Here is an 18,472-nt window from a genome sequence, read left to right as displayed (position 1 = left end):
TCAACACCCAGAGAATTTCCTAAACTATATATCATTTCTGTAAATGAAAAACAAGAACTAACATAATGGTGAAATGATGGAAGTTTTCCCCTGATGTCAGAAATAAAGCAAAGGCAAAATTATCCCTTACATTAAGACAAGTAAAAGATATTAAAGGCTTAAAGATGGAAAGAGAAAACTAAAAATGCTTTATTTTAGGGTGATGTGACTGTGTAGAAATTGTAAAGGAATATTAAAATCACTAGAATTAATGTGTGAATTAACTATAAAAGGTTAATGTACCTGGTAAATATATGGAAGTCTATTGTACTCTAGAACAAATAGTGACTGGCAAACTTGCCTATATGGCAAGTCCAGCTAGGCTTCTATTTTTATAAAGTTTTACTGGAACACACTATATTTATTTACTTACTTGTTGTTTATGGCTGTTTTCTCACCTTCAAGGGAAGAATTGAGTCATTATGCTGGGATCATATGGCCTACAAAGCTTGTATTTGCCTGTTGATACCTGATATAGAACAGCTTATTAGGAATTGAAATGTGTAATAGCACTGCTTAAAATAGCATCAATAAACTACAAATATAGCTAGGTGCAGTGTTGCATGCCTGTAATCCCACCAACTTAGAAAGGAGAAGGGTTATAAATTTGATGTCAGCCTCAGCAGTTTAACAGGACTGTCTCAAAATTATAAAAGGGGCCCCAAGCAGTGGCACATGCCTATAATCCCAGCAGCTGTGGAGGCTGAGGCAGGAAGATTTCGACTTCAAAGTCAGTCTCAGCAAAAGCTGAGCAGCTCAGTGGGATTCGGTTTCTAAATAAATACAGAAATGGGCTGGGGATGTGGTTCAGTGGTCAAGTGCCCCTGAATTCAATCCCCAGTACCCAAAAAAAGAAAGAAAGGACTGCGGATATAGCTCAGTGGTAAAGTGCCCTGGGTTCAATCCCTAACACCGCCCCCCAGCCCCTCCCCAAGCCGCACACACACCCCCACCACCACCCTACCACACCACCCCCCAAAAAAGGGATTTTTAACAAGTTATTTTTAAATCTCTGTAACAGCAGTTCTTGCTGGAGAGGGAGTCATTTGACTCTCCTTCCTAAGGGGACATTTGCTGATTAAATGTATAGAAACACTTTTGGTTAAATAAAACTCAAAAAAACCTGAAAAGATTGGAGATCTATATAATAGAAAATTAATCCATGCTTATGGATTGAAAGAATCAGTATATTTCAGATGATACCTTCCGCTAAATTGATTCATTGTAATCCCAATCAGAATCCTTCAGATATTTTAAAAATAGAAATTGTCATGCAGATTCTAAAATTTATGTGGAAATTTTTAAAAAAGAGTATCCTGGACAATCTTGAGAAAGTTTAAGGTTTGTGCCACCCAATTTCAAGACATATTATAAAGCTACAGTAATCAGAACTTTGTTGGCCTAAGGATAGACAAATACATTGGAAATGAAGAATAAAGGATATAAAAGAGGTAAATCCATCAGATACTGACTTACAAAAAAGGCTCCAGTTTAGCTGGAAGGAGAAAGGAACGCCACTTTAACATATAGTGGTATAGCTGCTGAATATCTATGGAAAATATAAACCTTGACCTTACTTATTCATAAAAAATATTTTGAGGTGTATTATAATATAAATCAGAATTGGGGTACAAATAATTGGTGTGGTGTGACCAGAAACTTGAAGAATTTGAAGATGTAGAATGCTTACTCCAGGGGGCAGCAGAGGAAGATTGGTTGAGGTGAGGAAGCACAGAGCAGCATAGGGCTAAGAATACACATCATCAAAGTAGCTTATGTTTTGGTCATTGCTCAAACTAGAGCTAATGGGATTGATTCAGATCCCCCATGGAATTCTTTCTTTTTCTTTTATTCTTTTTTTTTCTTTTTGAGATAGGGTCTCACTAAGTTGCAAAAGCTGGCTTTGAACTCTGAAATCCCCTTGCCTCCGCCTCCCAAGCTGCTGGAATTACAGGCATACACCACTGCCCAGCTCCCCCACAGAATTCTTTAAAGTGCTAATCACAGCATTCCCAGGAATATTGTAGGAGTTTATGTTTGGTCTTTTCATGACCTGGCTAGAATGGCACTGCCTAATTGAAGTGCACCTCCAAAGGAGTCTTAGTGACTCTGAGATACTGTGCTATGTCCTGATGCCCCATTTTAAGAGAGAGATAAACAAGTAGAATTCATTAAATTGGGATCAGTAAGGAAGAGTAGCTTAAAGACCATGTAAAGTTAGTAATGGTTGAAGGAATGGAGTTGCCTACTCTGGGAATGAACAGACTGCAAGGGGCATGCTGTTGTGGGCTAGACTGGTTAAAAGAAGGAAAGTGATCAGAAAAGAGGTAGACATATAAGAGGGGGGCCTTATAAATTGAGATAAGTAGTTCATACTTGTATCTTGACAGTAATAATGTGATTATATTTATATTTCTTAATTTTATTTTATAAAATATTCTAGTTATCATCTTTATTGAGTTTAGATGATGAGGATGGGGAACTATTGAAATAATATTAAATGGGAAAAAAACACAGTATATAAAAAGTGAATAATCCAGAAGTTCTGTAGAAACTTATAGAGGATCAACATAACCAAGCATGGAAGATAACTTGATCCCTTCCAGGGACTGTATTACCCAAACTTTATGTGGCTGTTTTAAGCAGAATGCAGCTCCACAATCCCGTTTTAAGGTAAAGCATTGAAACTGGGATCTTTTGTCTGTTGCCTTGGAAATGCCGAAGAAGCTTCTAGTCTGTTAATTTGGCCATTTGTGCAGATACTTGGTATCAGAATAATTGAACTTAATGTTGGTATCAAATGTACCATTTCTGCTACTTCTTTATCTGATGTGTATCCTTCCTGTTGTATTTGCACCTGGGACCCTTCTACATGTGTATAAAAATTGTTTGCATCCAAGTATCCAGGGCTTTGAATTGACGTTTTCACCCTACATTGTCATGATTTTCCAAACTATTGTTTTATTTTATTTGTGTGATTATTTATTTATTTTTGGTGTCAAGATTGAACCCAGGGGTGCTTAACCACTGAGCCATATCCCCAACCCCTTATATGTTGTTTTGCAAGTCAGGGACTTGCCAAGTTACCTATGACCTTGTTGAGTTGCTGAGGCCGGCCTTGAACTCGGGATCCTCCTGCCTCTGCCTCTCAAATCACTGGGATGACAGGCATGCACCACCATGCCTGGCTTCAAACAATTATTTTATACACTTAATTTTTAGAATTATTAAGTTGTATAAGTGTTATAGAATGGAATAAGCAGACAACATTAAGATGATATTTTATATAATTGAAAGGTTTTATTTTTGTCTTGTTTTTGTTTTTGTTGTTGTTAAAAAAAAAAAATCTTCAAGCTGGAAGCTCCTTGACATCTTTTGGAACAGAAACATCAAACAGTGGTACCTTGTCCCAAAGTAGTGCAGTTGGTTCTGCATTTACACAGGATACAAGATCTATAAAAACACAGTTATCTCAAGGTAAGCCTTTTTTTTTCCCCTTCAGATATTTTTCATTCTAAATTTTTATAGTGATTTTTTACTCTCTCTGAGCTTTTGCAGTTTGTAAATTACATGTATAATTTCTATTTAGTTCTTTTAATTTTTTTCTCCTAGTTATTGTATTGTAATTAATGTGTCATTGAATAACATACTATTTAGACTTTAAACTGCTTAGATCATGAAACTGAATGGTGAACATTCTCTATGTTTAATGTGTTTTTTAAAGCAATTATGTAATTTGTGAATGGCACTTACATATATCAAATCAGTACCAGATTTACCACTGAAGATGAGCTAGCCTATATAAATTTGAAATACTATCTGAGAAAAATGAACTATTCATTGTACTGTTGCATCTTCCCTAACATTCTAATAGGATGTAGAGCAGTCATTCTCAGTGTGGACCACCCACAACAATGTCGTCTAGAGCACTTCTGGAAAATGTAGGTCCTAATTGAGACCTACTACATCAAAATCACTGGAGCAGGGATCTGCATTTTAATAAGCTTCTTAAAAGATCCTGTTTTATTTTTAAACTTTTTCCATCAGCCAGTCTCATAACCTTCAGTAGTCACAAGATTTCAGTCAGCTTTTTTCCATTGCTAATGTGGGTATTTATTGGTTCATTGCTTTACATGAATGTTTACTCTTTAATAGAGCAATGTAAAGTTATTTTAGAAAGATGCTGTAATCAGGGCTGGACTTGTGGTTCAGTAGTGGAGTGCTCTCCTCACACGTGTGAAGCACGGGGTTCGATCCTCATTACTACATAAATAAATAAAGGTATTGTTTTTATCTGCAACTAAAAACAAATGTTTTAAAAAAGAGACGCTGTAATCACAGAATTAACACTTTTGTTATCAATGACATAAAAATACAATAAACATAAGGAAAAATATAAAAATAATCATAAACTTAGTACTCAGGAATAATATTTACATTTTGTGTAAGAATTAAAATTTTCAAAATGTTTGCAGTGCTCTTAACATAGTGCCTCAGACAGCACATGCTCAGTAGATATCAGCTATCTTAATCAGTAGTCAATATCAAACCTAACATAGAAATCCCAGAAAAATTCTTTTTTTTTTTTTTTTTAATATTTATATTTTAGTTTTCGGCAGACACAACATCTTTGTTTGTATGTGGTGCTGAGGATCGAACTCAGGCCGCACGCATGCTAGGCGAGCGTGCTACTGCTTGAGCCACATCCCCAGCCCCCAGAAGAATTCTTATTAATAAATACAGATGCCTGCTATCACTACTACTCAGCCTTAAAAAGTTTTAGCTAAATCAGGAATATATGAGGCAATAAGAAAGCAACATAAATATTGAAATTAGCATTATTTGTCAATGTTAATTTTTTCTTGGAATTGAGAATTCACTGAAAAACTTAGAAATAGGAAGGGACTTAAATTAGAGGTAAAATACCCCCAAATCACTTAATTCATACAGTATAATGAGGATTAAAGAAAAGGCTCACAACAGTAAGAAATAGGAAATTATGTATAAGATGCATAATAAGAAATGGATCCACTTATATGAAGAAAAATGCAAAATGTAACAGTGACATAAAAGAAGTCACATATAATGAGAAACACATCTTGTTCCTTGGAGAAAAATTCAGTATTGAGAAGACTTAACTTCTTACTAATTAAATTTATTGCACTTTTAATCCATTCAAGTGGAATAGTAGAAGAACTTAAGGGCTGGGGATGTGGCTCAAGCGGTAGCGCACTCGCCTGGCATGCGTGCGGCCCGGGTTCGATCCTCAGCACCACATACCAACAAAGATGTTGTGTCTGCCAAGAGCTAAAAAATAAATATTAAAAAAAAAAAAAAAGAAGAACTTAAACAGAAAGTTTTTGTTTGTTTTTGTAGGGTTGGTTTGGGGGTGGGTGCTGGGGCTTAAGTGAACCTAGGAACACTCTACCACTGAACTACAGCCCCAGCCCTCTCCCCTTTTAAATTTTTTAGTTGTAGATGGACGCCATACCTTTATTTTATTTATTTACTTTTATGTGGTGTTGAGGATCAAACCCATTGCCTCACACATACTAGGCAAGTGCTCTACCACTGAGCCACAGCCTCAGTACCCCCAGCTCCCATTTTTAAATTTTTATTTTGAGTTAAGAGTCTTGCTAAGCTGCCAACACTGGCCTCAAACCTCAAATTGATCCTCCTGCCTCTTCCTCCTGAGTTGCTGAGATTACAGGCTTATATCACTTTACCCAGCAGAAAAAATGTCTTTAAAATAAACTTGGACATAAATAGCAGGACATGGAAGCAAAAAGAAAAAGAATTTAATAGATGATAGAAGTATTATTATTTTTAAATTTATGGAGAAAAACTAGTTGTTCCAGTGAATGGCGTTGGGGCAGACAGTAGTTCCTGATCATTTAGAGGATTTTGGTGGGAGGTTATTTCAGGTACTAGGGATTGAACTCAGGGCTTTGCACATGCCAGGCAAGCACTCTACTACTAAGCCATATCCCCAGCCCAAAAACTTTTTTAAAATAAATTTAAATGTTAAATTTTAGGTACAATTTTATTAATTAAAGTTGGAGGTATATTTATATAAAATTGTTAAAAAGAAGGGCTGAGAGTGGCCATTAAAACACCTGGAATTTTCTTTAAACTGTGATAAGAATGTGAGGACACATGGGGCTGGGGTTGTAGCTCAGTTGGTAGAGCGTTTGCCTTGCATGTGTGAGGCACTGGGTTCGATCCTCAGCACCACATAAAAACAAATAAAATAAAGGTATTGTATCTGTCTACAACTAAAAAACATTTTTTTAAAGTGAATTTTTTAAAAGAGAATGTGAGGACACAAGAGGATGTATTTATTTTTACTCAACATCTTCTGGATTTATTCCTATATTATGCCCACATTACCTACATTACCCTATTTATAGCAAAACTGTCATCATGATTACTAAACTATATTTGTAAAAAAAATGTTTTAAACACAAACGAATTAATTTGTCACTTGCTCTGATTGCCCCATTTTATGTACTTCTCTAGTGCTTCTGAATGACGGGATCTTTTCTCAAAGAAAAGGTTTAATAAAGAGCTTTAGAAAGATGATTTTGTGTAGTAAAATTAACTACAATATAGTAGAATTATATTTTACTGCAATGTAGTAAAATTAACTATATTGTATAAATATAAAATGCTATAAAGTTAACTGAGGCAAAATACTTTCAAAAAATATTTATAAGCTAGGTATGGTAGTGAGCACCTATAGTCCCAACTATTGGGAAGTTGAAGCAAGAGGATTACTTGAAACCAGGAATTCAAGGCCATCCTGGGCAATACAATGAGACCCTAGCTCCAAGGAGTCTTTTCATTTTATTTATTTGTTTTTTGATTTTTTTGTTTTATGAATGATTATAAAATATAAAATGTTGCTCATATGAGTCACCAAGATTTCCCATTATGATCAATGGAAAAACTGGTGTTTCTATTAGTGATAACTTTATTTTTAAATGTTTTCATGGTGATCTAGATCTAAATTTTTGGCCAAAGTGACTTTGCCATTAATGGCTAGAAATGGTGATACACTTTTGTAATTGCACACTTTACATCACTGTAAACTAATAAATTGTTCCTGAAGTATCTTGAGTACACATTAACCAGTGTTTGCCAGTGCTCAACAGTTTACCAAATTTGTTTGGAGCCTACACATAGACAGTAGCATACTTGGAAATGTTTTTGCATAAAATGAGCATAATTTTTAAGTAAAACATTATATTGTATAATATCATGAAATATGAGAGCTCCCTGAGCGAGACTAATAGCAAACACTATAGGGGCAAAAAAAAAAAAAGGCATAATAGTAATACCTAGTGTTGTATTCTTCAGTTAAAACTATGACTAGGTTCTGACCTCATAAAATGAAAACATTTGTAAGTACAAACCCCCAGGTAAAAGTAAAAACTTGCTTTTAAAGATCTCTTGAGCTTTAAAATGGCAAAGAATTAGTATAGATACTGTGTAATTATTTGAAGGGTTTATTTTTGTTTCTCACCTTTTAGTTTTGATGTTTAATGCCCAAATACATAAGGTATATAAAAAACACCTACTTCACTTTCTTTAGTAGTACTTCATGAGGAGGTACTACATTAGTCATCTACAGAAAATACGAAACATTTAAATGTGTCAGTATTATCTTGTGGTGGTTATTATTGGCATAGCCTTCATTTTTCCTACCTTTAGCATGATCTTTGATATCCCAGGAATTTTGTATTGAGCAACAATTTTTGAGAAACTTTATTCCACTAGGTAGAAACACAGATAAAAGTTGTGGAAGTGTAAAGGGTCTTTGTTTTGTTCTGTTTTAATGACCAGACTGCTGAGCTTAATGGCACATGCTTGAAATGTCAGTCTCAGCAAATTAGTAAGACCCTGCCTCAAAAAATAAGACAGACTGGGGGCATAACTCAGTGGCAAAGAACCCCTTGGTTCAGTCTCCAGTACCAAAAAAAGGAGGAAAAAAATTTTTAGAATGATGACCAGACCAATAAAGATAACCAGTTTTAATTAGTTCACATTTGTTTTTTTTTTGTTTTTTTTTTTTTTGTTTGTTTTGTTTTTTTTTTTTTTTTAGTTGTAGATGGACACAATCTATTTTTATGTGGTGCTGAGGATCAAACCCAGTGCCCTGCATGTGTGAGGCAAGCGCTTTACCACTGAGCCACAGCCACAGCCCCAATTAGTTCACATTTGTGCGAAGAATTTGAATTGTTAGAAATAAAACTCTAGGGCCTGGGGCTATAGCTCAGTGGTAGAGTGTTTGCCTCACATTCACAGGGCCTTGTGTTCAATCCCCAGTTCCACGAAAAGAAAACTCTAGATTTTTTTTTTTTTTTTTTTTAAGGTCTAGGTTATTTTGAAATCCCAGGTTAGGGTAGATGCTTATCTTTTGGTTACATTTTAGGTCGTTCAAGCCCTCAGTTAGACCCTTTGAGAAAAAGTCCAACCATGGAACAAGCAGTACAGACCGCCTCGGCCCACTTACCTGCTCCAGCACCTGTTGGGAGAAGGAGCCCTGTATCAACCAGGCCTTTGCCATCTACCAGCCAAAAAGCAATAGAGAACCAAGAGCACAGGCGAGGTAGAACTTTAGCTTAATTTACTGTTCCTTGATTGACTGATCAACATTTTCACCTCACCTTATTTTCATTAAGAGGATTTACTTTATATGAATAATCCTAGAAGGTTTAAACTGAACTTAATAGAATGGTCAGTCCTTCAAATTTGAGTCAAAGTGGTGGTGGGGTGGCTGTACTCTTTGGGCACTACATAGGTTTTGTTTTGTGGGTTTTCCCCCCATTTCTAATTTTACAGAAGTTTTTGTTTGTATGTCCTGAGTTCTTTTCTCACTTTGCATGTCTCCTTCTATAGCTGAAGTACACAAAGTTTCAAGGCCAGAAAATGAGCAACTCAGAAATGATAACAAGAGACAAGTGGGTAAGTTACTTGGACCTGAAAGCTATATCCTATGCTTCTCAACTGGGAGAGCATATTAAATGTATGATGCATAATTATAAAAAAATGAAAGGTGGGGATTGTTAACTGTTAAGGATTGTTAACCACAATAGAGTGTCTTTGTGGTGACAGAACAGTTCTTCATCTTGGTTGTGGTGATGGTTATGCATATCTATATATGTGGTAAAGTGGCATGGACCTATACATATATAAAGACATAACAGAAAATAAGAACATCAAAAACTTGTGGTATCTGAATAAGATCTGTACATAAGCTGATTATATTGTGCCAGTGGCACTTTCCTGGTTTTGATAATGTACAGTAGGTGTGTAAGTATTACCATTGAGAAGCTAGGTGATAGGTATAACGGACCAGTCTGCACTTTTTTTTCCTTCCATATGTCTATAATTATTTTAAAATGAAGAATAGTTAAAATCAAATATACTCTTTGGCGGGGGGAGAGGGGACAAATACTCAATAATAGTTCTAAATATCACCTACTAATAGGATTTGGGCATGGTTCTGTTTGTTTTTTGTTTGTTTGTTTACTTATTTTATAATCCATACCTTCCCAAAAGCATCCATTGTATTACTAATTTCAAATTCACTAATGGAAATCAGATTATAATTTAAAACTCTTCCAAATTAAAAAAGTATAATCATCTTATTTACATAATGGGAAATAAGTAATTTTCTAAATTTTAGAAACATAGATATAATTTTGTGTATGTGTGTAAACACTATCTCATTTCTCTTGTACATTTTTGAAATGGGTGCTTACAGTGTTGCCCAGGCTTGGCCTTGAATGCCTCAATGGATCCTCCTGCATCAGCCTCCTAAGAAACTAGGACTATACCCAGCTCTGTACATTTTTGTGCTGTGAGCCGTAGAATTCATAGGTTTTGGTTTGATTTACTATATTTTTCTTTTTCTTTTTTCTTTTTTAATTTGGTAAAAGAGACAGACTCTTCTCTCAAAGTATCTTTCATTGACTTTAAAATTCATCACTCTTCCCCTTCACTAGAGTTCATTTTTTTAGGTTTTATAGACATAGACATTATCACCGGAACATTTTTAAGATATTTTAGTTGTGGTTGGACACAATACGTTTATTTTATTGAGGATCAAACCCAGGACCTCACATGTGGTAGGGGAGTGCTCTACCACTGAGCCATAATCCCAGCTCTGATTAAATTGTGTGTATGTGTATATATGGTGCTGGGGATTGAACCCAGGGCCTTGTGCATGCAAGGCAAGCACTCTGCCAACTGAGCTATATATATCCCAGGCCCAAAACTTTTTTTTTTTTTTAATGGATTTGCCATACTTCCTGGTATGTGGCCAAATCAGTTTTAATAGTAAAGTTAAATGTTTTTTAAAATCCTGCTTATCTAGATATAAGAAGCATCTGGCTATGCTGCCATGGGGTTTTGCAGTTTGTTTTTTCAAATCCAGGCACTTTGCCAAACCTCAACAGTGAACACAAGCCTACCTTTCACCCTTTAGTCACTCCTTCTTTTGGTACCGTGGACTGAACTGGGGGCACTTTATCACTGAGCCACATCCTCAGTCCTTTTTTATATTTTATTTAGAGACAGGATGTCGCCAAGTTGCCTGGGACCTCACTAAATTGCTGAGGCTGGCTTTGAACTTGTGATCCTCCTACCTCAGCCTTCAGAGCTACTGGGATTACAGGCATGCATCACAACAACTATTGCCTTTGGCACTTCTGACCTTTGTTACTATTTATTGAACTTTTCTCATAATTATCAACTTCATACTGCTTTGTTCTCTGCATTTTTTGGTTAATTTGTGTCAAACGCTATTCCATATTCCTCTATTTTTTTTCTTCTTATTCTTGTGTTTTTGCTCTCAGGTTTCCTCAGTAGATTATACTACCTTGTATTTGTTTATTTTTTAAAATATTTTATTAGTGTTAGTGGACCTTTATTTATTTTTATGTGGTGCTGAGAATCGAACCCAGTGCCTGATACATGCTAGGCAAGCACTGTACTACTGAGCCACAACCCCAGCCCCTTGTATTGTTTATTATCTATCATATCTCATGTGATTGACCAAAATTATAAAGAGAGAATATATAGAAACATTGAGGCTTGTGCTGGGGTTGTGGCTCAGTGAGAGAGTGCTCATCTAACATATGTGAGGCCCTAGGTTCGATCCTCAACACCTCATTAAAATAAATAAATAAATAAGTCAGTAGGTAGGTATGTAGATAAATGGTATTGTGTCCAACTATGTCAGAAAATAAAAAATTATTTTAAATTATTTAAAGAAACAGTAAGGCTTGAGTAATGTGGAGCCAGATAGAGGAGGAAGATAGCAAAATGAAATGGAAAGTGTTCAGAACAAAGAGAACTAGTGCTTCTTGTCTCTTTTATCTGTGTTGTAGAATTAACATCTCTTACTTTTGCAGTTTGTGCTGATTAGTGCTTGTTTATTTTTCCTACTGTACATCTTGTTTTCTGTTGTACTTTTCACAAAAGGTTTTAAGTTTTGAGAACCTACTAGGTTTCTAGCTCTTCATATGTTTGGCAGATATGTATGCCATTCTTCCTCTGTGCATTAAACTTTAGTAAAAATTTTTAATAGGAAAAATACAAATATAGTAATGTATGTAGAGACTTATAAGTATTTCTATTGTTGATCATTTAGGCCATAAAGACCACAGTAGCAACTTCAGTCTTAAATTTACTATGACCTACTTATTGTCCTTTGTATATGTTTTTTATTAACATAGTTCCAGGTGCTTCCTCAGCTCCAAGGAGAGGGCGAGGAGGTCATCGAGGTGGCAGGGGAAGATTTGGTATTCGGCGGGATGGTCCAATGAAATTTGAGAAAGACTTTGACTTTGAAAGTGCAAATGCACAATTTAACAAGGAGGAGATTGACAGAGAGTTTCATAATAAACTTAAATTAAAAGGTAAGTTTTGGTTTTTCTATTCAGGAAATTATTTATTGCGGATTAAGGATGTTTTCCAGATTCAGTGTTTTATTTAGTACAAGTCTTGATTTGTATGGTATGTATTTGTTTTTCATTAGAAGATAAACTTGAGAAACAAGAGAAGCCAGTAAATGGTGAAGATAAAGGAGACTCAGGAGTTGATACTCAAAACAGTGAAGGAAATGCTGATGAAGAAGATCCACTTGGACCTAATTGCTATTATGACAAAACCAAGTCCTTCTTTGATAATATTTCGTGTGATGATAATAGGTATAGTCCTTTAAATGTTCTTATATTTTTATACTTTTATGATGTTGAAGTATAAAATGTTTTCTTATAAATTTACAATGTTTAATGTATACCTAAAAAAGATCACAATTTATGAGGCGATGTTGTGGGTTTTTTGTTGTTGTTGTTTAATTTTTTTGTTGTTGTTGTTTTTAGTGGTAGGTGGACACAATACCTTTATTTTGTTTATTATTTATTTTTATGTGGTGCTGAGGATCGAACCCAGGGCCTTGCATGTGCTAGGCATGCGCTCTACTGCTGAACCACAATCCCAGCCCCATGGGGAAATTGTTTTGTTTTGGTACTAGGAATTGAAGCCAGGGGTACATAACCGGCGAACCACACCCCCAGACTTTTACTTACTTACTTACTTTGATTGTTTGTTTGTTTTTGGGTGCTGGGAATTGAACTCAGGGGCACTTGACCACTGAGTCACATCCCCAGCCCTATTGTATATTTTATTTAGAGACAGGGTCTTACTGAGTTGCTTAGTGCCTCACTATTGCTGAGGCTGACTTTGAAGTCATGATCCTCTTGCCTCAGCTTCCCAAGCTGCTGGGAGTACAGGCATGTACCACCTCACTTGGCAACTTTTTTATATTTTATTTTGAGACAGGGTCTTGCTAAGTTGCTTAGGACCTCATGAAGTTTCTGAGGTTGGCTGTGAACTTGCTGTCTTCCTGCCTCAGCCTTCCAAGTCACTAGAATTATAGGCATGCAACACTGCACCTGGCTCATAATTGATTTTTTTATTTTTGTTTTGTTTTTTTATTCTTATGTAGTGCTGAGGATTAAACCCAGTGCCTCACATATGCAAGGCAAGCTCTCTTGCTGAGCCACAACCCCAGCCTCTTGATTTTTTTTTTTTTAATGTTTAATTTTATTAAAAGAAAATGCTGCTGGGCACAGCGTTGCACACCTATATTACACAGGAAGCTGAGGCAAGAGGATTGTAGGTTCAAAGCCAGCCTCAGCAACTTAGTGAAACCCTGAGCAATTTAGAGAGACCCTGCCTCAAAATAAAAAAATGAAATGGGCTGGGGATATGTCTCAATGGTTAAGCGCCTCTGGGTTTATATCCTGGTGCAAAAAAGAAAAAAGAACATTCTATATACTAAAGTTTTAAATAATGTTCTGTGAAAGGAAGTAATGACGATATACTTTTGTTTAGGGATGCTGTCACATTTGGATATTACTAATTAAAACAGAAGCATTCTTTTAACATCTAAATTAACCTTTTAAGCTGGGTATAGAGGCACACACCTATAATTCCAACTTCTCAGGAGGATTACAAGTCAGATCAAGGGCAGCTTGGGTGATTTAGTGAGATCTTGTCCCAAATTAAAAAGGACCAAGGATGTAGCTCAGTGGTAGAGCTCACTGCATTCAATGCCCACTACTACAAAAATGCATACATATGTACATACATAATCTTTTCCTTTACCCCACCCACTACACTGTACTTTACATGAAGCCAGTACCAAAACAATTAGTGTTTCTTGAAGTTTGCCAGTACAGTTAAACTCTGTTATATTGTAGTAAATGTGGGTCTAGAAAATTGTCCAATTATTGTGAGGTAAAAGGACTTTGGATCCAGAACTCAAGAGTTTTGTCCTTACTGCAGTTTGGCACCATCTACTGGTAGTTGTTTACTTCAATTTAAAAATGGATAGGGAGGCTGATTCTTCTGGGCACTGCAGTTATCTAGACTGGATGACAGCTACGGGTTAGACATTTGACTAGGTTAATTGGCATGAAATCCAGAGATTGGTCTAGGAACATACTGGAGATTCAAGAAACTACCCTCCATCTCCTAGCTTCTTCAAGACAAGGTTTGCCTGCTTGGCTTTGCCTCTTTTCCATTAGTACTTAGTTGAACCAATTGCAAATCCCATTATATCTGATTATCATTATATTTGTGCCTTTGTCATCTTTGTTTTATCAGCTATATTTGTAAGAATGTTCACATGAAATGTAACCAAATACTATAGGAAGATATTAAATTTATATGCTGTGGACTACTTAGTTTAAATGCTTAGTTTTAATTGATCCTTAGGAATTACTTGGCCTTAATTTGGGAGTCAATGCTATGTATTTTTGCTGAAAAATGTTTTTTTATACCTGGTATGCTAAAGACCATTTGCTTTTATAATAGAGAACGAAGACCAACCTGGGCTGAAGAAAGAAGATTAAATGCTGAAACATTTGGGATTCCACTTCGTCCAAACCGTGGTCGTGGAGGGTACAGAGGCAGAGGAGGTCTTGGTTTCCGTGGTGGCAGAGGGCGTGGTGGTGGCAGAGGTGGTACATTTACTACCCCTCGAGGATTTCGTGGTGGATTCAGAGGAGGTCGTGGGGGCAGGGAGTTTGCAGATTTTGAATATAGGGTAAGTATGATTATGATTATATATAATACGATTGGCATTAATGTTTTTATTTTATCTATTTTGGGTAAATATTTTTGAGAGCATTAGAATAACCTAGTTTGAGTATTCAGTGGAGAATATGCCTGATTGGCATGTTTATATAATCTTAAGGACAATAACTTCTTGTCTAAGGAATCAAGAAAAAATTTTTTAAGCTGTGCTCTTTTCAACAGAAGTTAAGAGTTGGAAATGTGATTATTTACTATTTATTTTAGAAGCATGGTTTTAGTTTTTTTGACCAGTAAAATTTTTAAAAACCTATCACAAACCTGTTATAGATTGAGTCAGGGCTTTTTTTTTTTTTTTTTTTTTTGGTACTGGAGATTGAACCTAGGGGTGCATATCCCCAGCCCTTTATTTTATTTATATTTAGAGACAGATCTTGCTAAGTTGCTCAGGCTGGCTTTAAACTCGTGATCCTCCTCCTTCAGCCTCCCGAGCCACTAGGATTAACCAGGTAATCACCATCATGCCTATTTTTGTTTGTTTGTTTGTTTGTTTTTTAAGAAAGCATAGGAAGGCTGGGTGTGGTGCCATTCAATTCCTGGTACCAAAAAAAGAAAAGAAAAACCAAGCAAACATTGGAAGGATCATAGACACATTGTACAAGAAAAGGATATTTATTTCATATTATATAGTCATTAACAAGTACCAGTCATTGTTCTAAATGTTTTTCACATATTATTTCAATCTCACATCAACTCTGTGATGTAGATTATTATCATCCTCGTTTTACAACTGAGAAAATAGATACAAAGCTAATAACTTGCTCATGGTCACACAGCTTGTAAATGATGATGCTGATGCTGAGTGTTGAACCTAGCAATAGGGTTCCTGAGTCAGTTTTCTTAATTTTATCTGGTTTTCTGATTTGCTGTAGTCTTGAAAATTTTGTGATATGAGAAAATTCTGTAACTATATATAATATGTTTATGTATATAACTTGTCTACTGAAAGGCATTTGTAAATTAAGGCAGCATAGTAACTGTCCTAGTCCCCGTAAACCATTCTAGTTCATTAATTTTAGGAGTAGTGGAGAAGAAAAATAAAGCAGTTCAAAATATAAGGTCTATATACCTTAAAAGTCTACAAGAATAGCAGAGGAAAGCTGGAAACAGAAAGACATGCTGGCTGGAATCTTATTGTCCAGTATTTAAAACTGATCACTGTTGATCTCTCTAGAAGAAGAACAATAGCTTTGGGATCTGGTCTGTTAATTTTCATGTCTGTTAATTAGCCTCAAGTTATTCTCTCACACTATCTAACCCCAGTGGGTGATGCAGTTGGAAAATCTTCATCCCAGCTGAGAGAATCTGTCTTAGAAACTACGAATGACTCTTCCTTCTCACTTTTATTGTTCTCAAGGTTGTCAGCAATCCCTTGCTTCTAGAATTCGGTCACATTTTCATAAATATTTGCCTTTTAACATCTTTGCAATATTTGACATAAGGATCACCCCCTCAACTTAGGATCATCCTAATTCTTTTAATACACTTGTTTTTTATTTAAAACACAAACAAAAGGAAAAAAAAAAGTCCTCTTTAACAGCCTATTAAGTGCTTCATGATCTGCCTGTTTCTCCAGGTCAAATGTCCAGTGTTGGCTCTTATCTTTGTGGCCATTGGGACAGATCTTTCCTTCATTTACTCTGCAGCAGATAGGTGGGCTTTTTTACTCTTGTTAGCTGCCAACTTATTCCTATCTTGGGACATTTTTACCCATTTCTTCTGTTCTGTGTGCTTTTTTTGTGAGCATTCATGCTTATGTTCACACTCTTTCACCTTTGCTTGACCATTCTCTCACTCCCCACTCCCCTCCCCCTTTTGTAAACTCATCTACTCATAGTTTCTAATCACTTCTTCAGCTTGGACCTTGTATGTTTCTGCCCTGCCTTTCTGTCGTTGCTTGCTTTCTATCCTGTCAACCTTCCTCAGACTGACCTTAATCATCTTTTCACTCTCCAGTCATCTCAGCTCTGCCTTCTCCCAGAGTTCCATTTTGACTCTTGACAAAGATACTATCCACACAGTGAAGGTATCCATATTATGATCAATTTTCATGTCACCGCATTCTTACCTTTGAGATGTCCCTGCCAGTTATCATGACAACCCACTGATGGATCTTCATACCTTCAGTCTCTTTATCCCACTTCATCTACTTTTTGAAGAACCAACAGCAACTCCTTGTTGAAGATTATGCTGAGTCAACTTGGTTTGAGAAAAAGTATGTTTAAATTAGCATTGGATCCAGATGAGAATTATAGTAATTGTTGCTGGTATGATCTCATTTGAGTTTACTAAACCATCTGGACTACCAATTTTTGAAATTTGTGGAAAGAAGTTATGTTTTAGTTAACATAAAACATACTTTTTAAGTAATTATTAAACTCTCAGAGTTGGAAAACATCTGAGATCTGACCACCTGGCCAAAACATAAGCCTCTTCGGTAGTGACTCTTATCAGGATGCCCACCTCACCCCAGAAATACCCTAGTTGTTAGGTTCTCAGAAACATACACAGTTTGAATGGAAATCTCTTTGCCTTTATCTTCAGTTTTTTGGTGAAACTCTATCCCTGTACAAAACATGTAACGTACTTAATGCTGGTTTTTCAGATATTTGAAAAAACAGCTGTCATGTTTGCTTTGTATGACCAAACAATTATGTCTCTTTCTATGAGTACTCAATCAACAAACCTTCATTGACCTAAAGCCATGTACATGCTATGCACTTGTTAATATAAATATTTCTTTTATTATTTATTTATTTATTTTGGTGCCGGGGATTGAACCCAGGGGTGCTTAACCACTGAGCCCTTTTTAGTTTTTATTTTGAGGCGGGGTCTCACTAAGTTGCTGAGGCTGGCCTTGAAACTGCTATTCTGCCTCAGTCTCCCAAGTCGCTGGGATTATAGGCATGCAGACATTTTTTTCTCAAGCCATATCATATTGTATAGTCATTTTGAGTCTTTTGTTAAAAATCTTAATCATGCTATTGCAGCATTCAAATGCATTGTAGAACTTATCTGCATGAGTCTTTATTCCTCACAGATAGTTCAGCCCCTGCTTGAGAATTTCAAGGAGTGCTAGTAACTCTGAGGCAATTGCCTTGAAAGCTAAAAGGCTCTAATGTATGGCCTGCTTTTCTTACTCTGTGAGGGTCTCCAGTTGATATACCAGCCCTATTTCTCATTACCCTTTAACCTGTCTGACTCAAGCAGGCTGGTTTGTGGTCATCTATTATATACAGCTTGATTCCAATTCTAGTAACCTCATTCATTTACCAATTTTACAGAATTTTTCACATATGCCAAGTACTATGCTGGACATTGGTGATAACAAACAGATATATCTGTCCTAGTTTTCTTGGTATTTACAGTTCAGTGGTGATACAGACATAGGTAAAAGTCAGGCACCTCCTTTCACTTCTTAGTATGCATTTTTAATACATTCATTGTTCCCTACTTCATATATTTTATTTTATGTTTATTTATTTATTTTTGTTCTGCATTGCCAGCTAGATGGAGCCTCTGTCATTAAGGATTGTTTTCTCCTTTTCCCCCACCAAAACACCTATCTTAGCACATAGCCTTGGTTGCCTTGAAGTTACTGCTTATCAGTATCAAAGCCGAAGTTCCATCATTGTGGGTAGCCCTTATGCATTCCAGAGTTTAATGACCTATCGATCCACCCTTATATTCCTAACTTCAGTAACCTACACCTTCTAAATCCTATCTTCTTGGCATCTTTAAAGGTTGGAAACAGTGAGTGATT

The 18,472-nt window shown here is 36.0% G+C and overlaps 1 protein-coding gene across 11 annotated transcripts in view; it reads left to right on the top strand.

The window, feature by feature from the left end:
* Positions 1 to 18,472, top strand: part of Lsm14a (LSM14A mRNA processing body assembly factor) — a 70,022-nt gene that overhangs the window by 40,328 nt on the left and 11,222 nt on the right. For 8 of the 11 annotated variants that reach the window (XR_013430803.1, XR_005731592.2, XM_078032158.1 and 5 more), the window contains exons 4-9: positions 3,394 to 3,516; positions 8,474 to 8,650; positions 8,941 to 9,006; positions 11,784 to 11,966; positions 12,086 to 12,257; positions 14,431 to 14,662. Coding sequence is in view for 9 of the 11 variants with exons in the window: in XM_078032158.1 (XP_077888284.1) it covers positions 3,394 to 3,516; positions 8,474 to 8,650; positions 8,941 to 9,006; positions 11,784 to 11,966; positions 12,086 to 12,257; positions 14,431 to 14,662 (953 nt within the window). In the remaining 2 variants the exon portion in view is untranslated. The remainder of the gene's footprint in view (positions 1 to 3,393; positions 3,517 to 8,473; positions 8,651 to 8,940; positions 9,007 to 11,783; positions 11,967 to 12,085; positions 12,258 to 14,430; positions 14,663 to 18,472) is intronic. The other 3 variants (XM_021730051.3, XM_040280006.2, XM_040280007.2) reach the window with 1 other exon arrangement.

The sequence above is a fragment of the Ictidomys tridecemlineatus genome, chromosome 15, assembly GCF_052094955.1.
Source record: "Ictidomys tridecemlineatus isolate mIctTri1 chromosome 15, mIctTri1.hap1, whole genome shotgun sequence".
Classification (NCBI taxonomy): Eukaryota; Metazoa; Chordata; class Mammalia; order Rodentia; family Sciuridae; genus Ictidomys; species Ictidomys tridecemlineatus.
The sequence above is the reverse complement of the archived record's forward strand: the minus strand, read 5'-3'. Positions and strand labels throughout refer to the sequence as shown.